This window comes from Meriones unguiculatus, chromosome 6 (genome assembly GCF_030254825.1).
Source record: "Meriones unguiculatus strain TT.TT164.6M chromosome 6, Bangor_MerUng_6.1, whole genome shotgun sequence".
Lineage (NCBI taxonomy): Eukaryota > Metazoa > Chordata > Mammalia > Rodentia > Muridae > Meriones > Meriones unguiculatus.
Genome location: NC_083354.1, coordinates 44797893 through 44819391, shown reverse-complemented (window position 1 = coordinate 44819391; position 21499 = coordinate 44797893). Strand labels below are relative to the sequence as shown.

Sequence of the window (21499 nt, the reverse complement as noted above, 5' to 3'; positions counted from 1 at the left end):
ATAAAAGAGAGCATAGCCAGAGGTAGGAAGATCTGGGAGAGTCCAGAGTGAACATGACCCTGAGCCAGGCCATGTGAAGGGAGGGGAGGGGAGAGCGAGGAGAGTAATGGGTAGATAACAAGGGCCAGGTAACCACAATGGCTGGATTATATAGGGAAGGGCAGCCAGCCTTTGAGCTGGGAAGTTCAGGGTATGGGCTGGGGTATGCCAGCCATACCCTGTAACAGGTAGGGACTGAGGGATGCTGGGAGAACCCGGAGGCCAGGTCCACTTTGGTATTTTAAATAAGCACCTGGGCCATTTGTTAGGGTTTGAGACCTAACAAGGGGTGCTTGAGCCTTATTTACCCCAGCCCAGTGTAGCTCATCCTCTTAGCTCGGCCCTGTTTGGAGGTTCAGCTTCCCAAAGGGGAGAATGTTACCTGTGAACAGCCTGGATTATCTGGTAGTTGGTTAAAGCAAATCCTACCAGCTGGACAGAACTCTTTGTGCTCATGGAGAACTGAGACTGAGAGTGGAGTCTGGAGTCTGATCCGCTCCATCCCTGGCGGCTGGGCTGGGCTGTCTGTGAGTTTGTCAGCTGCTACCAAGCAGGTTTGGTTCAGCTCCAGGAAGAAGTTCTCTGTTCTGTTCTCTGGCTGAGTCCTCAAGAGGGTCTAGCTGGGAGCCACATCGCAAGAGGTCTGTAGACCACTGGGTCCCAGTCCCTCATCTCCTGCCTTGATCTTCTGGAAGAAGTGCAGGTGGGCTCTGGTGACTTGAGCTTTCATATGCTGTCCCAGGAGGGATGAAGAACAACTGTTAACAGCCCCTCCCAGCTTTGTGTGGCTTAGCAGCTCTAGGGCTTGCAAGTGGTTCTGTCCTGTAGATAAGCAGTGTGGCAGATTTGAAGACACTAGAGAACAGGTGACACCGAGAGCCTTACGGACTGCTCAGGACAGCAGAAACAAGCACCCATATCACAGTTTCTGCTGCGCCCACTTGCCTGTCACACATGGCAACATTTGCGTTGCAGTTTGACCCTTGGTTCTGCATCACTGGTCTGGATAAGATGCCAGCGAGCCTCATGGCTGCCATCTCCCTACTTTATTACTGTGTGACACTGTTCTGGCCTAGTAGGAGGGAGACCCCATGAAAGTAGCTTCAAGTTTGGAAATCCAACCACTGCCAATCCCCAGGTACAGTCCCTAGAGAGCTGCCACAAGGAAGTCCACTGAGCATTTTGACAAATGGCACAGCAACTTCCTTATGCTTCCATTTCCATACATGTGGGACGAGGACCGGCATGGTCTGCAGGTAGAGCTTTGGGGAGGTCAGCCTCATAGTCATACCAGGAGGGAGGGGGCTGTGCATGCTGGAGAGCTGTCCTTCCTGTCCTGTCAAGGCCTAAGGGAGCACTTTTGGGGAGACTATAGGGGAGGGCTTCACATAGGAGGAATAAGGGTCAGGGCTACAGTGCTTTGGGTGAGTGTCTTATCTGTGTTGAGGTCACAGGTGCCTTGATTCATCTTTCCATTGTTTCATTGGGCACGAGGGCCTTAGCATGAAGTAACTTAACAAGTACCAGGATGAACTCAAGATTACCTTGGATTTCTTGGATTGGACCTGTGTTCCAATCGGATGTGGAAGGCAGGTAACAGCCATGGAGTCTGCCATGTGGCAGTTTGATCATTCTCTGGTGAACGATGGGCCAGATTTCCCAGTGGCCCACTTGAAGGGAGTTATTGTGCAGCAAGGGGTTTGATATAGGGCGAAGGACCCCCGTTGTGAGGCTAGAGTCTCTATGGAGTGAGGGGCTCATACTGTGGGCCAAAGGACTTAGTTTTGGGTGAGTGGCTTACTTTGTTGAGCTAAAGGCTTACCCTGTGGGTTATGGGGCTTTCAATATGTAGTGGGCTAAGCTGGGTTGCTTAGCTCCACTTTTTGTTTGCTATAACAAAATGCTTTAGAATACAGGCATGGTAGCACACAGTAGCAATCCCAGCATTTAGGAGACTAAGGTGGAAAGTTTACAAGTTCAAGGACAACCTGGGCTACATAGTGAGCTCTTGCCTCAAAACAACAGCTTATAATAAAAGAAATGTCCCAAGTTGGGGAATTGAAGAAGATCAGAAGTTGTTTCCTTGTGCTCTGGAGACTGGGCAGTCCAAAATCCATATGCTGCCTTTCGTGAGGGTTATTGCTGCTCTCTGCTTTCAAGAAAGCACCTCCATGCTGCCTCCTTCTGAGGAAGAATCCTGTCTTGTGATCTACCTCAAACTTAGCAGATAATGGGTGGGCAAAAGCCATTCTGTGTTCAAGTCCTTCCATAAGAGCACTTATCCATTCATAAGGGAGAGCCTGGTAACTCAATTTCCTCCTAAAGACCATACTTTGGAAAACCATTGGAGGGGTAGAAGTTGGTGAGTTTATTGTAGGCGTAAAGATTTCCAGTGTTCTCATGGGGGCCTGGCCTTGGAACTCGGGTTCACATAGGTCCACCCTACAGTTCATGTTGCTTGCCTGCCCCTGGGTTGTGTGTGGCCAGCTCTTCTGCCCTTCTGTAGCTACGTTGCTGAGTGACATGGCTGACAGGCTTAGTGCGTGAGTTCTTTGCTGGCTTGGACTTGCATGAGCCCTGGCCCTTCATCACTGTGTCTCAGCTGGGAGGCTCTCAGCAATGGTGGGAGGCAGTGGGCTGTCTCTAAGCCTCCACATGCAGCCCTGAGTGGACACTGCCACTCTTTTGGTCAGTGGATCAGGTCATCTCCTGAGAGGACCCTGCCCTGAGTCTGAGGCTTGGGGGCTAAGGGGGGGGGGGGTGTCTGCCACTATGGTGGCAGTTAAGCAGGAAGGAAGGAGTCTCAGCTTGTCACTCCAAGTAATACAGACTTAAGGAAGTGAGAGCTGTAAAGGAGCTGGCGTGCGCCCCCTCATTTTACGTCAGGGAACGCCGGCAGGAGAGGGAAGGGCTTTCCCACCAACTGCAGCTGTCATTCGAAGCCTGTGCCCTGAGTTGGGCCCTCACAGATCCGTGTGGCAAGTATAGAGGCAAGGTGTTAGAAATACAGATTTATTTTTCTGTATTTTCTGAAACATAGTCAAGCCATGCTCATTTGGTTTAAATCCCCTAGAGCTATTTGGGAGAGGATGGTGGGTGGGCCGTGGGCAGAGAGTTAAATCTGGTATTAGTGGCAGTGCAGTCGGTATGTGTGTTACTGCAGTGTCCCTGTGGAGTGGCTGAGCTGCACACCATCCTGCCAGCGCAGGCATCTGCCCTAATGTGGGTGGGAACACTTGCCACAGGCCTAGACAAGGACAGAGGCTGCTAGCTGCACTTGGAGGCAGGATCTTGGTTCCTGGGGGACCCACTAATGTGTTCTAGGCACTTGGGCCATCCCAGACCCTAGGCTGAGACTGGGGAAGTGAAGGAGAGGAAGTTTGGGTGTGCTGGCTGCCCCGGGGGCTCCCGCAGTGGAAATAAGTTTCTAGAATGCGCCTCTTCTCCCTGTGTCTTGAGTGCACTCGGCCCTTGTCTAGTCACTTTGTTTTGGAGGGGTATTTTGATAGTCAGCAGGGTCTTACTTACCTGGGATTGGTTGGACTCCTGGGAATTGTAAGGCGCCATGAAGATGGAGAGTAGTAGCGTCTGCTCCACTAAGAAACCCAGAGTCATCCTGGCCATCTGTCACCTTCTAGCAACCCAGAGTTGAGAGTTGGGAGCAGGTCTTCTGGGTTAGGGTTGAGAGAGAGCCTTTCTGTCCCTGGGCAGCGCCTCCTACACAGAGTTACAGTGTCCCTGTGGGTCACCACTTGGATGTTCAGACACCTGGTGGGCTGGACTGAATTTCAGCACACAGAGCCAGAAGCCAGAGCATCCACACCAGAAGTCTCTTGGCCTCTGTGGCCACCACCTCTCTGATGGCCACTCTGCTCTTTCTCCTACTCGGGGAGCATGTGATGTAACAGCCCTGTTTTCACGGGTACATGGTGTATCAGGGCATCTGGATAGACTACCTGGATAAACTTCGACCAGCACAGGCGTTAGGCACCATGGTCAGAATTTAGGTGCTGCAGAGTCTAGCGAGTGAGAGGAGAGTACCAAGGTCTGGACAGACTGCTTAAGGGTAGCAGAGTGTGCGATCCAAGTTAACCGCCATAGACTTCCCTGTTTTACCTGCCTGCATGTCTTCCTTCCTTCCGTCCTTTTTCTTATTTCTCTGATGCTTACTGTTTAAAGGAAATGGACAAGGAACTGGTCAGATGGCTTATGGGTAAAGGCCCTTGCTGCCAAGCCTGCTGAACTGAGTTCTATGCCCTGAACCCATGTGCTAGAAGGAGAGAACCGACCCCTGCAAGTTGTTCTCCTTCCACATGTGTGCCATGGTGCATGCGTGTGCATGCTAAATAACTAAATGCAATGTAGGGAAAAAGTGAGCAGCATAGATCCTGTGAGTCCAGAAACTGACAAGGGAGAAAGAAGAACCATGTGGTAAAATGACTGGGTGTGAGTTCAGCTAAATACAACAGAGTGAGGAGAGAAGATAGGGTAGATGCCACATGTAGCCAGTGTCCCTGACAGACCAAGAAACATCACCTCATTCAAAACAAAGCAAAACAAAAAATAGCTTCAGGGAAGGAGATGGGTTGGCCCTGGCTGAGCTCGTGAAGGAAGCATCTGCCAGGATGTGGTCAGGAGTCAGGTAAGGGGTAGGGGTCCCAGTATGTGGGACACTGTGCTGCTAGGGGCGGGGCTGCTGAAATCTACACTGTGAAGGTCCAGCAAGAGACGATGCCCAAGCCACACTCAGGCCTCTCTGTGGAGGCTCCAGGGACAAGCCTAGCCTTGGGAGGGAAGAACTGAGCAACACCCCTGCCTGGAGCTGGGCTCCAGTGCACCAGGTGTGATTAATCAAATGAAAGGAATGGGCCTCCATGAAGCTAGAGCATATGGTATTTGATCTCTGACACCGACAGAAAGGAACTCCCCAAGTTCCTTTGACTTGGAAACCTCAGATTCATTCACTTCTAAATAACCGATGGCCTGAAAGAAGTTGAGTCCAAACCGACAATTTAGAAGGGAATGACAGTGAAAGCATTGCAGACTGGAAACTTCTGGGATCTGGCTAAGGTGGTGTCACAGACAAATATGTAGCCTTAAATTTATTTAAAATGAAGGAAGAATGAAAATGACTGATGAGCTCAATGTTGGAGGCTCCAGGAGGAACACTGAGAAAGAGACCTTTTTTGGTTCAGCCTCTGAGGAGCAATGAACAGTCGAGTAGGCTAGAACTTTGGTGAAGGAAGGAGAGGGCCTGGTAACATTAGCAGAGGCTGGCTTGTCAGGCCTGAGAGCCCAGACCCGGAGTGCATTAGCATGGGAGAGCCTGGTCTGCACAGTTGGCCTGAGAAGCACATCATGTGATTTTGTCATCAGGCAGACATCATGGCCTGTACTGTTATAAACTGAGGTGGCTATAATGGCATGGTGCTGTGATCTGATGGGAGTATAGGCTGTTTGCCCAGGCTGTTTGCTTGGGCTCTGGGCACCCTAGCAAAAGCCTCCGCTGAGCGTTCTTCTTTCTAGGAATGCAGAGGGTCCTGGTTGCAGGTGCTTTGCAGTCCTCTTGGTAGACAGGATCTTCCTGGGAGGAGTGTGGGCCCCACAGAGTCTCCAGGATGCTTGCTCAGCCCTGAGTCTCCTGAGAGACTAGTCTCTGGGGAAAGCCCCATAGCTTCAGCACCTGCCCTCTGGCCCTGATCCCCCTGTAAGCCGCATGCATTCTCTCGTCAGTCTGCTGCTGTCAGTGCTGACATCTTGTTCCCAGCTTGGCATCTGGTGGCTGAGTGATGACAGGAAGGGGAGTGATCCACCAGTATGTGTTTGCTGCCTTCCTTCACTGCTGGCCCGTTTTAGAGCTCTTCCCATGAGCTCTCGGTGGGAAAAGGGCCTGTCTGCTTTTGAAACTTCGTGTACTGGTTTCCTTCCCTTTTTTTTTTTTTCCCCTGTGTTTTTCCTTCAAAATGAAAAGCATTTTGTTGTCTTTTCTTTTCTTTTTTTTCTCCAGCATTATTGCCTTACATTCATTAAAAACTTTCACGTATGAAAATGGTCAAGATTGTCAAGAATCAGGTGGGGTCTTTGAAAGTGTATCACCACCCTCCATGAGCTTTGTAACCCTTTGCCAGCTCTCCACTGGAAGGGACATTCCCCACTTCCTGTCTCTGCACATGCAGCCAATGTTACTCAAAATGGAGTCACATGGTCCAGGATGCCTTGCACCTGGCATTTGATGCTCACTGTTCATGGATGTGCATGGGCTGTGCATGGGCATTGTTCCCTGTCAGCAAAAGTGGGTCCACTTTATCTTGGTTAATGGTAGCTTAGAATTCCCAGGGCTGCTGGGGGTAGGGTATGCCTGAGTCTGTGTCTCCACTTGTGCGGAGAAGGGAGGTGACAGGCAGACACAGGCTTAGTATTGTGTCCTCCTGGGCTTTGTTTCCGCCAGCCTGGAGTGGTTGAGGCACACACTGTCCTCTGGGGATTATATGGGTTAATACAGGTGCAGGGCTCCCAGCCAGCGCCAGCTGATGCGGGGCTCTTTGTGTCTCTCACTTCATCCCAAGCACCTCTGAGAGGAAGAACTAGAAGTGGATTCTGGAAGCATGAGCAGGCATGCACCCTCCCATCACATGTGCCCGAGCCTGGGAAGCACTGCTTGACCTGCCTGTCTCCTGGGGGAGGAGAAGCTGCTCATGGCTGTGAGGTCCCTTTCCAGCCTAAGCCAGGCTGGTCCTTTCTAGCACCGGGTGCAGGGTGTTTCCCTGGGTTCCCCATGTCGCCAGCCCAGGCTCTGTTGCTGAAGAACTCCTGTGGGCCATTCTTGTTACACTCTGATGGTCCAGAGGAACTAAGGTGACCTTTGTGATGGACGTAAGAGAGGACCTTTGGCCTGGTTTTGCCTGCAGAATGCCAGGTACTGGTTATGGTGAACATTCAGCTGGAAGGAAGAGATATGTATCTTTTGGAATGGATTCCAAGCATATGGGGAGGACTGTTCTTTCTCTATTGGGAGATCATGATCTCCTCTCAACTGTGGTGTGCTTGTTGGAGAGCGCTGCATAGCAAACACTTGACAGTCCCCTTCTGATGGCGACTCTGACCTTTTGTACCTAGGAAGCTAAAGGAACACATTACCCTGCTAGGTCCAAACTTAAGGCATGCACATTGCTGGGACATCGGTGTCATTTCGGTCCACTCCCCAGGCACCTGCAGTGATTCCCTCCCTACTCAGCTTCCTTCCTGTGCTCATGTCCCTGACTTCACCTTTTTCATTCGAGCCACTGACTTCTCTTTGGGGCTCCCACTTCTCTGGACTGCAAAAGACAATATTGGGCCTGCATCAGAGAGCTGAGTGCTGATCTTAGACTTCCTGCTTCTCACGGGATAGCCATGGATATGGTGCCAGCCTGGCCAGACTGCCGGTGTAACAATCCTACCCCCTCCTCTCTGCTCACCCTTGATCCCACAGCCTGGCCTCTGCCGAGATGTTTGGAAGCCGAGGCCCAGCAGTGGTTCTTGTACCTGACTGCATGCAGGCATCCTGGACAAAGGCCAAGGATTAGCTAAACAAGTGCTCACACCTGTGTCTCACTGGCTGTCCTTCAGGAGCTGTGCATTTAGACTGACCTTTTGGGAGGGGGTTGTAGGGTGTGTGTTGAGATAGGCTCTTCTGTATACCAGACTGGCCTGGAATTCCTGATCTTCCTGCTTCCACCTCCAAGTCCTGGGGTCATGGGTGTGCCACCATGTCCAGCTGACCTTTGGTGTTTGTTCTGTTTGTTCTGCTAGGGTCCTGCTACCACTGTTGCCTTTTCAAGAACGGGGGAGTATTTTGCTTCTGGAGGCTCCGATGAGCAGGTAAGAAAGAGTGACCTAAGGAATCTGAGATGTGATCCCTCTCAGAACCCCACAGGAGGCTAGAGGCCATCTGGAGATGGGTCGTGGTGGCTTTCAGTGATTACAACCAGGATGAAGACACTGATGGAGCTTGGGGTGGGGGTGCTCAGGTCCAAGGCATTTGCTGTCTCCAAACAAGTCTCCTTCAGGGAAGTGTCTCAGACTTGAATGGGTTGGAAGGACTTTGAGTTCATTATCATGGTGAAAAGTTGAAGAGTTTCAGGGTTTGTTTGGGGTTTTTTTGTTTTGTTTTGTTTTTGTTTTTTGTTTTTTGTTTTTTTTTTTTCCTCTCCCTGGTTACAGAAACAATGAAGAATTACTGGATATTTACTGCAGATCTGGTAATGTCATCAGTGTGGGAAGAATTAATAGCTGATTTAGTTCTCCTGAGTCCTGTGGGATGAGTCTTCCTAATTTGTTCCTATAGATGGGAAAACAGCCCCAGCGGGTAGCAGAGATGGGGCAAGCATGGGGCCCTCTGACTGCTGAGTCTTCTACCTTGAGGGCCTCTGCGCCATTCCCTGCTGCCTTTCGCTTCCCAGCCCACTGCATGTTTAAAGGGTCAGCGTTTTCTGTATCCTTGGCTGTGGAGAGGAAGTCCTGTTCCACCTCTTCACCCTTGCTTCATTCTGTCAGCCATGTGCCTCTTTGCCCAGACTGCTAAACGCCAAGAGCTTATCTGCTAGGGGAGGGGAGTGCTCTGACCTTGGTGACTAGCTCTAAGCCTGGCCTCGGAAAGGTGTGGAGCATTGAGGAATGCACCTATCAGCAGCCCCTCAGAGGATCTGCACAGTTCTTTTTGTCCAAAACACTGTGGAGGGAAGAGTGGTGGCGGTGAACACTGGTGACCTGGTGGACCGCTGAGAACTCTTATTCTCTAGGTGCCAGCCCATCAGTTCTGGCTGATCCGCCTAGACAAATCCTGGACACCTTCCCCGAGTCCACGCTGCAGTAAAATGTGCTGAGGCTAGCTAAAGGTTCTCTGCCTACAGCCCGGACAAGAGCCAGCATGTATCTTCCCATCCCAGCACTAGGTCCTAGCTAGCAGCCAAAGAGGAGGAAGGTACCAGAGAGCCTTGAGCCTCCAGTGAGTGTGAAAGCAGGAACTATGTGGCAGGGGCTCATGTTAACTGTGTAGTCCCTGTACATGCTAAACAGCCATGGGAAAACCAAGCACACAGCTCAAGGGGCAACCTGGGGGAAAAGCTTCCATCTGCTGTGGCCATCCTCAGACAACGAGGCTGTCAACTCTGTAGACTTCCTACAATTTGCTCATGTTTTTCTGGGGTGACATTGGTGTTATCTCTGCATTCACGCTGGCCGCTCAGCTGCTGGTAATGTTAAGTCTCCACAGTTATGCAAAGACCTTATATGTGGGATATATATATATATATATATATATATATATATATGCCAACATTCTATTTGTAAAGTGGTAAATGAGATAGCCCATGTGCCCATCTCTCTGGGAGCTTTAAACAGTGCAACGGTTCAAGGAGTGGTGAGGAGCCTCCTTAAGAACCACGCATATTACTGTGTCCCAGTAGGGTCTGTCTAGGGCACGTCAGGACTTCACCTTGGGTGATATAATGGTGGGGGGTTTGGTTTGGTTTGGCTTGATTTTTATGACCTCCATTGCCTACTGGTTGTGGTACATGATTCCTTCTCTGATAGCTAAGCTAGCCTTTCTGAAAATAGCCCTAGATGCACCAGCCTCCTATAGCTTCTAGCCACCAGTAGGGAGTGCTCTTGCTTCCTGACAGGGTGATTCTCCAAGCTTTGTGGAAGCACCTTCAGTCATTATCCTGTTTAGGGAGGCAGTGAGTGTGGGTATTTATTTACTTGGAATTTTTTGATATTTATTTTTGTATCTTTAACTTTTTAAAAAATGTGAACGGGTCTCTTGCCTACATGTATGTTTGGTCTTGTTTATTTGTTCTGAGGTGGGTGTAGTGCTGGGTGGCCTGCAGACCAGCCTGGCCTCAAACTCAGAGACCCACTTGCCTTTACCTCCAATGCATGTGCTACCACTCCTAGCTAAGAGTGTGTTTTCTATTGATCTCATTAGGCTTAGGATAATGAGTGTATTACTCTCCACTCCCTGGTGCCAATGACTGTGTCCCACTATGTCCTGGGAGATGGGAGCTGGGATCTTTTGCAAAAGAGGGCACAAGGCATAGGCAGAATCCCTCACTGAGGCCTCATGGTAAGGGCTTGGAGCCAGGACACCAGTCCCATAGTGTGGTCTGGAATTTGTGCTCACCACTTCCCACAATGTCATGGACAAGTCACTGCCCTTAAGAGCTTCCTTTTTGGAGAGACAGATGATAAGCAAGGACAGGGAACAAATGAACTTAACAGAGATTCTGACTTTAGAATCTCTGACACTCAGGTAGAGGGACAAGCAGGTACTAAGATCTAACTGTGCTACGTAGTGGTACCCTGTCCTGGTGCCACATGCACCAGACCTGTCCCCAAAGCCTTTTCCTCAGGGATGTGGGACAGGTCCCAGAGTTGAGATGGGGTGTCTGTCAGATGGGAGCCACTGTGGCTCAGAACTTTAGGGTTGATTTCTGGGTCCATTTTCTCCCTTCATTCTCTGCCTGTTGCTCTTGGCAGGTGATGGTTTGGAAGAGTAACTTTGATATTGTTGCTTATGGAGACGTGAAAGCACAGAGGCCTCCACCCCTGGCCAGCTCTGCTGGGAATCTGGTAAGTGGCTTAATAGTCAGGGCTTGAGCCATGTGACTCTGGGGTAGTCACAGCGACCATCACTGGGCTTGGAGATGAGGGGCCCCGGATGCCTCTCTGTTATGAGGAAGGAACCGTGGTAAGGTCTGTCAAATAACACTTTACCTTGACTCCAGCCTAGAGTGAACAAATGAGACATGAAAGCTGCAGAGCAGCGATAGGGTCCAGGACCCTGGCCCTTTGGTGGGGAGCGTTGTCATGGCGCATGCTGCTGTTAGAGTGAGGCAGAGTCAAACGAAGGACCCACCCTGTGTCGTTTCTGGATCACAGGACCCAAGTATACTGGTTCCTAGAGGCTCAGGGCCCAAAGCCTCAGCTGGGACGAGACCCTGGGAAAGACCCTGGTTTGGTTGTTCTTTTTTTTTTTTTCCCCTTAAACCATGGAGAGGAAGTTCCTCAGCCACAAACCATTTTTAGTACCTTTGTTGGTAAAAGGGCATTCAGTGTTCCTGAATAAAAATAACTATTTTTGTAAAAATAAATATTTGGGAGAAAAATGATAACTGATAAAAGCTCATTAAATAAACCCATTTTCAACTTTGGTTGAAATAAGTCAAGATTGTAGGATCCCAAACATTTTTAGCTTCTATGGTCACAGACTGTTTAAAATCTCTCTTCCTTGGACCTAAAGAGCACCATGGCCCCCCAGGCAGGAGGAAATGGGCCTGAACAACAGGAAGCGGCTCGCCCAAACCCCCAGCAAGTCAAGGCTGGAACTCAGAATAGAACCAGGAAGCCTCCTAGTCTGTCCTGGGCTTACTGGACCTGAATCTCTCCTACCACGTGTTTCCCCAGTCTGTACTAGGCTTGCCTCGCCGCATTGCACCTACCGTTTTCTCCCAAGGATCTCCCCCTTGACTGGCCACTGTGGCTGGAGGCTTTATTTCTCCTCAGCATTTGCTAACAAGCCCTGAGCCATGGGCCAGTTGGGGCTCTCTGGGTTGCACTGACATTCTCCTTGCTGCTGATTCCTTTTCTACCTAGAACCAGAAGTTCTTCTACTTTGAACCAGAAGGCTGGAACCCTGTGTGGATCCTGCCTCTCTCCTGTGACTCTCTAACTATTGGGCACTTATGGCACAGTCAGCACTGCCAAGACCTATGCATGTGTTCATTGCTTGCAGAGTGAGTGTGTGGTTCTTGTTCTAGTTCTCAGGTAGACTCTCAGATGTAAGCATGCTGTCTCCTCCAAGCAAGGCTAAATAACGATGCTGGGGATCGCCAGTGGCAGGAGCTGCTTGACAGCTCTTTCCTGTCCTAGGAAGGTACAGCTATCTGCCCCTTGCGAATGGTGGTTATTCATCAAGTGGAAGAAAAGTCGTTATTGTTATTATTATTAAAAAGAATTTCATACAAGTCTTGAGCATATTTCTCCCAACCCCCTGCTCTTCCCTTTCTCTTTCTTCCCCTCCTGATAGTCTTCTTTGTTCCTATACAGTGTCACTTCTCTCATGTCATATATTTGTATACAGGTTTATGAATCTATATAAAATCTAGGAACCACAAACAAGCATTCGGTGTCTGTCTTCTGAGACTGGTGTGATGCCCTGCATACTGGCATCTCTGGTGGCATCCGCCTGCTTGTAGACAACATAACTTCATTCTTTTAGTAATTCAGCGGTTGGGAGCGAGGCTGCAAGTGTCTCTGTGGCACTCTGACTCGGAGCTCCTCCAGGGAGTGCCCACTAGCATACCCGGTAGCCATTCGGCAGGTCTACTTTTGGTTGTTAGAGAAGCCTCCACTCTAACTTCCACAGCAGCTCCTACATTTCCACCAACAGGGTATAAGTGCTCCATTTTCTTGACATCCTTGCCAACATTTGTTTCTGTCCTTTTCTTTTTCTTTTCTTTTTTTTTGGGGGGGGGTGTTTGTTTGCTACAGGGTTTCTCTGTAGCCTTGGCTGTCATGGACTCGATTTGTAGACCAGGCTGTCCTGGAACTCACAGAGATCCACCTGTCTCTGCCTCCCTGAGTGCTGGGATTACAGGTGTGCGCCACCACACCTGTCTTGTTTGTTTCTTAATGGCTGCAGCTCTGACTGGGCTGAGATGAAATTTCAGTGCAGTTCCGATGGCTAGTGAGGCGGCCTGTATTTTTTTTTTCTTATCATGATTAGGAAAATACCTTGAACACGCTGCCCCACTCAGAATATCACCTTGTTCCCCAAAGCTTCAGAGCTGCAATCACATGGGTAGAGAAAGCTAGCGTGACATGATGGGGCATTGGCCAGTGAAGGGCCCAACAGGACTCAAGGTAGCCAGCTGTCCCCAAACTACTTTGAGGCCCACATGAGGGCTTTTGTTACAGCCCTGCCAATGCAGTGCCCTACATGGGACTCAAGCAAGGGATGGGATATGGGTTCTGGTGTCATGGAGCTGGCTGTGACCCCTCCTGGGTAGCCCTGGATAAAGCACCTCATCTCCCCAAGCCTACATTTCCTCAGTGGGTTCAGAGTACCCCGCAGGCAGGATGAGTGTGCCTGAAGTGACACAGCAATCTTAGAGTCATTCTTGGTTGAAATAGCAACTCTTTGTCATAAGTCCCATCTAGAGCCTTGGCCTTCTAGACACCCCACCACACACACACACACTCACACACTCCTAATGCTGCCTGAGAGGTTTTTCTGAAAGGAAAAAAAAAAAAAAAAAGACAAAGGCCAGGGTATTGTTATACCTGGTTTTATTGTAGGGGACATATATGGATATGGATATTATATATATGATATATATTAATATGATAAAAATGACAATTTTAGCCATATTTCAGTGTCTGTCTTAGTAAGCCATCACCATCCACCTCCACCATTTTTTTTTAATCCTCCTAGGCTAGAAACAGCTTATTTATGCAAAACTATACCAGGAGGCAGGAAGAGGAGATGGTTGGTGTGTTCTCAACCTTCTTTCCAGAGCCTTTTCTGGCCCTCAGATAACCTAGCTGGCAAGAGTGCTCTGCCCCTCAGGGGAGCCCAGGAGCACTGTTCCATCCTGTGAACTGAGTCAGACAAGCTCCCAGGCTTCATTTCTGCCCGTATCCCATCCTTCCAGTAACACTAGGCTGCTCAGCCTCAGCAGTTTGCATTTGGGGCAGATAGTCTTTGAGAGTTTGCTGTCCCATGTGCTGTTAAATCTTTAGCATCCCTAGTCTTTACCCAGTAAAGATGCTGCCAGAAGCATCCTGTTCCCCAGTTGTCATGACCAGAGATGTCTTCAGATACTGTCAGGTGTGACCGCTGAGAATCACTGCAAAACCTCCTTCAGGAGGAGCTCAGAAAGAAGGCAGTGGGAGGAGTATGGAGAGGGAACTGAGGGAGCCTGCTCTAGGAGCCTGTGCAGGGACCCCGCTCAGTTGTGTCAGTTCTGGATTCCCACCAGGACGTGTGGATCAGAGCTCGCAGATGGTTTCTGGTAGTCCATTTTGTAAGAATGCTGTTTGGCCTGTCAGATTTCAGGGTCTCCTAGAGATGTCGGTAAACAATAAGAAAAGACTTTACATTGAGCAACTTGCTTTTCTTCATATTGGATGTTTCTTGTCTTTCCTGGCGGCCAGGGTGGTTTGACTATTACAGTCATGACCCAGCTGTGCTGTCACTCTGATGCCCTTTGCCCCTTCATCTCTGTCTCTTAGGCGCTGAGACAAGGTAGGCACTCCCAGGTGCTTGGGGTTTTCAGGGAGTTTGTGGGGCCAACCAAGTATGGTGTGGAACTTGGACCATGTGCTTTCTCCAGTGTAGCCATTGGAAGCCAGAGGGGTAGACCTCACCTGGACCCCCTGATGCTCCCCTACTGGCAAATACTGTGAGCCTATAGGGGTCCCTTCACCCTTGAGCCCCCCCTACCTGTGATCCCTTCTCTGAACGTGACGTTTCAGCTTTCAGATCTTGGAATGAAGGCTGTCCTTAAACTCACTCCAGGCACAGCTCTGTTCGCTGCAGAGCTATTTTCAACCTCTGGTTGAGATTCACAGCTTATTTTTAGGCACATTTCATGTTGAAAAGCAAAAGCCACTTCCCAGCCATTCAGAATGAGAATAATGGGTACCATTTTCCCTCTGTTCTTGGCTGAGTTGTACAAAGGAGGGATTTCAGGGCTCGTGGCTGGGGCACTTTCTCTGCTTGGAAGGTTGCACATGAAGGATTCCAGGCCATGCTGTGGGCTGAGAGTGGGCAGAGATCTCTATACTCTGCCCTGGAAGAAGGTTGGAAGAGCTACTTTTGGGCAGATGAGTGCCTCCTGGAGGGGTATGGGTGGGTACCCAGGGGCTTCTCTGGAGCAGGTACTTGTATTGGTGTTCCAGGGGTCTAACGCTTAGCCTTGACCCTTGCTGTAACCCTGGCCTTCTCCCCTCTGTTCTTCCCTTCCTCTTGCTGTCTGTACTTGAGGGTCTGTCCCCTAGGCAGAAAGACCCTGCATGATTTTGGAGTTAACATCTTGCCCACCCCAAATCTCAGCTTCTGCATGACAGATTATTTTTCCCCCACAGCTGAAGTGCTTTCAAACTTTCTTTTTTTTTTTTTTTGGGGGGGGGGGCGCAGGGTCTCACTATGTAGACCAGGCTGACTTTGAACTCAGAGATCTGCCTGCCTCTTCCTGCATACTGGGATTAAAGGCATGCACCAGCATGCACTGCCTTTTAAGCTACTTGTAATTAACAAAGATGCATTTCTTTGGATCTGCCCTTATTTTGGCCACAGTGAGAGGCCCGTTATGCAATTGAGAAGTTGTGCTAGGTGGGCTGGAAGAGGAAGAACACCGAGTCCTAGCTAATTCAACGAAACTAACAGAGAGAAAAACCAACCCACTTCCTGGGTTCTCAGGGTTGGCTGCTCCGGGTTAGACATTAACCTTGATCTCCAAGGCTGAGGGCTTTTCTTCACTCACCTCTCAAGATTGCATTTGAAGGAGAAAAGCTCACCCGTGGTTATGTGCTTGGCTTCTGGCTTTTGCCCAGCTGTGATTGAATCCTGTGCCTGCCGAGTTTGGGCTGTGACCCCAGTCAGTGGCCGGATCTCTAAGGGCTTTGTTCCTCCTCTGTCAACGCCGGGTCCTCCTCTTTTCATGAGATTTCACAGGTGGCATGCCAAGCAGCCCTTGGCCCTGTTCCTGGCACATGGCAAGTGTTCACCAAGCTGTAGCTATTTCAAGAATGTTCCTTTTTCCTCTTCCTCTTCTGAGACCCAGTCAGAGTGATCAAGTGTTCAAACCTTCTGGGGTGAGGAGCATTGGACAATTGTGCATTGCTGACCGGGATAATTTTTGGTGCTGGCTCTTCACTTAGGTGGTCCCTGTGAGGACCAGGGAGGATTTTAGACATTTGCAAGCATGTATTGAGTGTTTTTGTTTGTTTGTTTATTTTTGTTTTTGTTTTTCAAGACAGAGTTTCTCTGTGTAGACTTGTCTGTCCTGGACTTTGTAGACCAGGCTGGCCTTGAACTCATGATCCTCCTTTCTCTGCCACCATGCTCGGCAGTATATTAGTATATTGTGTTTTTTAATGACAGATCCCAAGGCTTCTGAGTTTGCAGATAAGAAAGTAAAACTCTGAAGTGGGTGGAAACAAACTACATCCATGAACGCACACACGCATGCATGTACACACACACCACACATATACACAGACATCACTCACTATACAAACTCACATTTATACACGTGCACACTCACAGACACCACACACACACCACACACACACATACACACCCTCCTACTACCCTCAAGACTCCTTAGGACAGATGCCCAGGAACCTCGGAACTTCAGTGCTAGTCCCTTCCCCAGAGAAGAGGTTGCCTCATCCAAGAATATCTACCCTTAGCCTGAGGCCTTCTTCTTGAGGCCTGCCTCTTCTGCTTTGTGCCTCAGGTTGTAAGAGCAAAGCCCTGGTCACCTGCTATGCCTGTGTTTATTTTGGGAATTGCCATGAGTTCTGGTTTTGAGTGCTAAGTGAATCTGATGTCTGCTCCATAGATTCTTGCCCTGTGCTGAGGATCTATGGGGTCCTGAGTGTGGTTTCTCGAGACCTAGCCTTTCCCCACAGGAGCCTCACCTAAGGAGGCAGAGAGGAGACCCATTTCCACCTGCCTCAAGGATTTTGTCTTGGTGCCTTTCAGCTGCTACAACAAAATGCTGTAGACTGGGTAGCTTTTAAACAACAGAAGTTCATGTCTCTCAGCTTTGGAGACCGGGTGGTTCAGGCAGGGTGCTAACGGTCCCTGGTGGGGTTCTGGTGCAGAGGTGATTCCTTTCCTCTGTGACCTTTTGTTGTAGATGGTGCTGGCTAAAATCCTTTCATAGAGCACTAATCCTAACCATGGTGGCTCCATCCTCATGACCCAGTTACCCCCCAAAGGCTTAATTCCAAATATGTTGGGGATTATGATTCTAACATAGACATCTTATGGAGGACACAAGTATTTGAGCTATTAGCAATTTGATTTCCCAACTTGGGTCTGTTTCCCAGAATACAAGTTTCTGTTTTTGGCATTTGCTTTTTGTAGTGAGAAATAAGGATGCAAGCTGAGTATGATGGCACACGCCTATAATCCCAGCCATTGGGAAGGTGGGGGAAGGAAGATCAGGGGGAAGACTGGAGGCCAGCCTGAGCTACAGGGGAGCCTGTCCCTCAAAAACAAAGCACCACAAAATAAAAAGAAATTCAAATGCAAAGGCATGTGTAGCAGGAGGGCCATTGAGGATATTTGAAGCAGAATGAACCCCAGATTTATGTGTCTTTAAAAGGAACTTCTCCCTTTTCCACTTGACCTCATTTCTGCTCTTGGTTTTGTTTTGTTTTGTTTTGTTTTTTCAAGACTGTTAAAGGGAATTCTTGGCTTTCTGTCTGTCAGTGAATCAGATGCCCAGCAGTTGTACAGCTTGCAAAAGGTTTGATTTTACAAGGCCCATCCCCCCAACATACGCAGCCGCCCCTGCCTCTGGGTCCAGGGCATCTCTGGTAGGTGAGCTGGATCTCTTCATGTGTTATATATTGTACATCTGGCTGAGTGACTGTCTCTGTCCATAGCATCTCTCTCTGTGTGGATGGAAGCTTGGTGGGAAGTGGGGGAGCAGGCCCTCTCCAGAGAGTCTCCCTGTTTGGCTCTTGAGAGGCTTTGCAGGTCTCAGAGGGCTTTGAGGGGTGACTTGGGGACAGTGATGATACTGAGACTTGCCTGGTTGTACATCTGTGTGGCTCCTGGTACAATTTATTCATGCCCTCTGTATGCAGAGGAGGAACCAACCTAGAGTCAAGGTCATATGACTTTCTGGTGAATAGTTCTAGACCCAGTCAACCTGGGGTCGGGTACAATAAAACTAAGAGGCCTTTGAATGAAGAAGCAAAAGGTATCTCCCCATTTTTCCCTCAACATTCTCAGACCTAGGACAGATACTCGGGTTCAGTGTATGTGGTACACACGCATAGAACCGTGCTGTCTTAGGAGTCTGTGTTGTCTACATTCCTGCCATCTTATGTCAGGTGTGACAGTTAGTGCCGACCGCTGCTGTTGCTTATTTCCTCTGCAGACATGGGTGCTGTGGACCTGGGCATAGTGCAGGGGATGAGGTAATCTGGCTGCTCAGGTGCCTTCCTGGTGTGAAGATAGGAATCTTACAAGGACAGATTACATTTGCACAAGGTGACATTTGCAGAAGTCCGAAAGCCATGTTAACTGTTGGGATCAAGACAGGGGTTTAGCTTCTTCCTCTTCCTCTTTTCTTTTCTATCTATCTATCTGTCTGTCTATCTATCTATCTATTTATTTATTTATTTTTGGTTTTCTGAGACAGGGTTTCTCTATGTAATAGTCTGGGCTGTCCTGGAACTCACTCTGTAGACCACACTGGTCTCAAACTTAGAGAGATACGCCTGCCTCTGTTTCCCAATTACTGGGATTAAAAGTATGCACCACCATGCCCAGCCAAGACAGGCCCTTTAACATTTGACATTTATTGTCATAAGCTCCTCCAACTGGTTCTTAAACTCAAGCATGCGTCATAGGACACATGGGGATGTGAAAACTTAACTGCTGCCTGGGCCGTCCTCAGGGCGTCTGATTTGGTAGGGAGTTTACACTTCTAACACATTTCCAGGAGATGCTGATGCCGCTAGTACAGGGACCCACTCTGAAAACATTGGTCTGTTGGAAGACAGTCTATCCAACAATATTTGGCATCCAAGACAAGGAGTCATTTTCTATCAGACATTTCTGTGGCTGGTAGAAGCTGCAGCTTGGGAGAGGCAATTGAAGAATCAGCATCCCTCTCATGCCACTATATGGAAAAGGGCTGAGGAGGGGGATATGGCTCTGGTTTGAAGCTTCAGTATTGTTCAGAGAGATTCCAGTGTCGTCCTGTGAGTCCTTTAAACCTATGGGGACCCATTAGTCTGCTTAGAAGTAGGCAGGAAGACACACAGCTCTATTACCAGCAAAGACTATCAGTAAGGAAGATGCTACCCTGGCATAGGCTTTCCCTCTTGCCTCTTGGTTACCATTAGATGCTCTGTCTGTAATCTAGTCTCTTGTTCTTGAATCTCCATTTCCAGGCCACTGCTTTCTGCATTGTCCTCAGTGTCTCCTTTTGTGCTGTCTTTGTCTCCCAGTTCCCACTCTATAGATGTGGATACCTAGGCCAGCTCCCATCCTCGAGAGAGTCTGCTGACTCTTGAATCTGCATGAAGCCCAGTGGCCTTAGGTTCAGTTCTGCATGTATCAGGATTCACCTGACACCAACCACACATTTTTTAGTTCTGCTAACTTCTTTGCAAGATTTTCCTTCTTGCTGTGGATGTTGGTAGCCCCACTTTTACATGTGGGGAGATGGTTTCGAGTCAGAAGGCAGTTGGGGTAGCCAAACCATCGTGCTTTAGTATAAGGCATACACAGCCCTTGAACACCTGTTATCTCACCAACTGTTGTGGCATTGCTATTTTGCCAATGGTGATGACAAGGCACCTAAAGTCCTGTGAAACCATACTTGCAAGTCCCTCCACATATGAGCCAGCAGAGGCCATGGGAGAATCTAGTCAGCTTTGTAGTGCGAAGTAGAGAATGCTTGAGAACTAGGGCTGCAGGCATTTGAGCCTCTTTCTCTTCTTTTCTCTTGGTTCTATTCTACTTTTTAAAAACCCAAAAGGCTGCATGTTGAAGAAACAAGCCTAGAAGCCTGAGTCTAGCTCTGCTCTTCTGGGGCACTGATACTTTTCCCAGCAGAGTTGCCCTTAGCTACTGAGGGTCTTTCCAGATGGTACCTCCTTTGTGTAGTCTTTCCCAAGTGTTCGAGAATGCTGGAAAAAAAATTTGAGAACAGGGCCTCTACATAGCCCTGGCTGTCTTGAAACACATTGTGTAGACTAGGCTAGCCTTGAACTTACAGAGATCCACATGCCTCTGTCTCCTGAGTGCAAGGATTGATTAAAGGTGTGGTATACCACCACATCTGGTCTTTTTATTATATTTATTTTTAGATAGATGTGTGTGTGTGTGTGTGTGTGTGTGTGTGTGTGTGTGTTCGTTCCAGTGCAAGTGTAAAAGTCAGAAGACAGCTTTTGGGAGTTAGTTCTTCCACCATGTGGGTCTTGAGCTCAGGCCGTCGAATTTGGTAGCAAGCACCTTGACTTACTGAGCCATCTCACTAGCCCTAGAAATTCTCTGACAACACTTGCCCAGAGTGGTCCCCTTCCCAAGTAGCCCCTTTCCCACCACCAGTTATTAGCAGTCCTGAGGCTGAGTTTTGTTCTCCCCCCAGCAGCCATTATGTGCCTGGAGAAGGATGCTCAGGAATCAGGGTGTGGAGGACACATGTCTTGGATCACTGAGCAGTGTGGTTGAATGTGTGAGCCTAGTGGCTGACTTTGGCTCTTTCCTTGAGTCTTTTTTTTTTTTTTTAATGGTCCCAGACTAAATGAATAAAGTAACTTTCTGGCTTCAGTTATCCCTCTGGCAGCGATGGCATGGGGTGGTATAGGCAGCCCACAAAGGGTGGTAGAAGCAGCATGTCTGAACTAGAGTTCCAGAACTTCTTTTCATTTGAAATGGAAAAAACCCTTTTTGCATTTTATATTTTCCAGATTGGCTAGTAGTGTTGACCATGTGGTGTAAGGGTGTTGGGTAATACTTATGTTTATGTTCTTATTGGTTACCATGGCAAATAAAAAAAACCAGAATAGATGGTTTCCATGGAGATTAGCTTCCAGTTAGTTTCTGTGAAAGTCTGGACACTGCTGTGGGCTCAGTGAATACTCTTGCCGCCATCAGGAGCTTTCTGTACGAAGTGCCAACGACTCGTGCAGACATTCTTTGGGCCCAGGCAAAGACAACAGCCTCCCATGCTTGTAGACCCCAAGGCCCTAAAGGTAGTGGTGACCCTGTGGCTCTGCTTCCTGCTAGGGTTCCCCAGCATGGCATCGGCTCACAGCACTTGTTCTCAAAACAAAGGCCTTTGTGCCAGAAATGTTCCGGTTAGCAATGGAGTGGAGCAGATAGCCTATCAACCCCCATGAACCCTTCACCTGGTTTCTACACCTGCCAACCTTACATCATCCCCACATTTTTTAAAAGCCCTCAGAGCACTTCTGTAGTTCCAGATATAAAAGTTTACCCTAAATAAGGCTTTTCCTTGATTATATAACTACAAGGCTCTTGTCACATTCAACAAACTTAGCGATTTCTTCAAAACAAATTCCTACAACATGCTCACATTTTCCCACATTGTGTCGAGAACGCTGGTTTTTGGGGCTGGGACTGGGGCTCCTTTGGCAGAGTGCCTGCCAAGCATGCACAAAGTACTGAGTTTGATTTCTCACACCAAATAAAACTAGG

The 21499-nt window shown here is 48.8% G+C and overlaps 1 protein-coding gene across 2 annotated transcripts in view; it reads left to right on the top strand.

Moving 5' to 3' along the window:
* Nucleotides 1-21499, top strand: part of Poc1a (POC1 centriolar protein A) — a 70932-nt gene that overhangs the window by 17387 nt on the left and 32046 nt on the right. For both annotated transcript variants that reach the window (XM_021639892.2, XM_021639893.2), the window contains exons 8-9: nt 7831-7899; nt 10558-10650. In XM_021639892.2, the coding sequence (XP_021495567.1) occupies nt 7831-7899; nt 10558-10650 (162 nt within the window). The remainder of the gene's footprint in view (nt 1-7830; nt 7900-10557; nt 10651-21499) is intronic.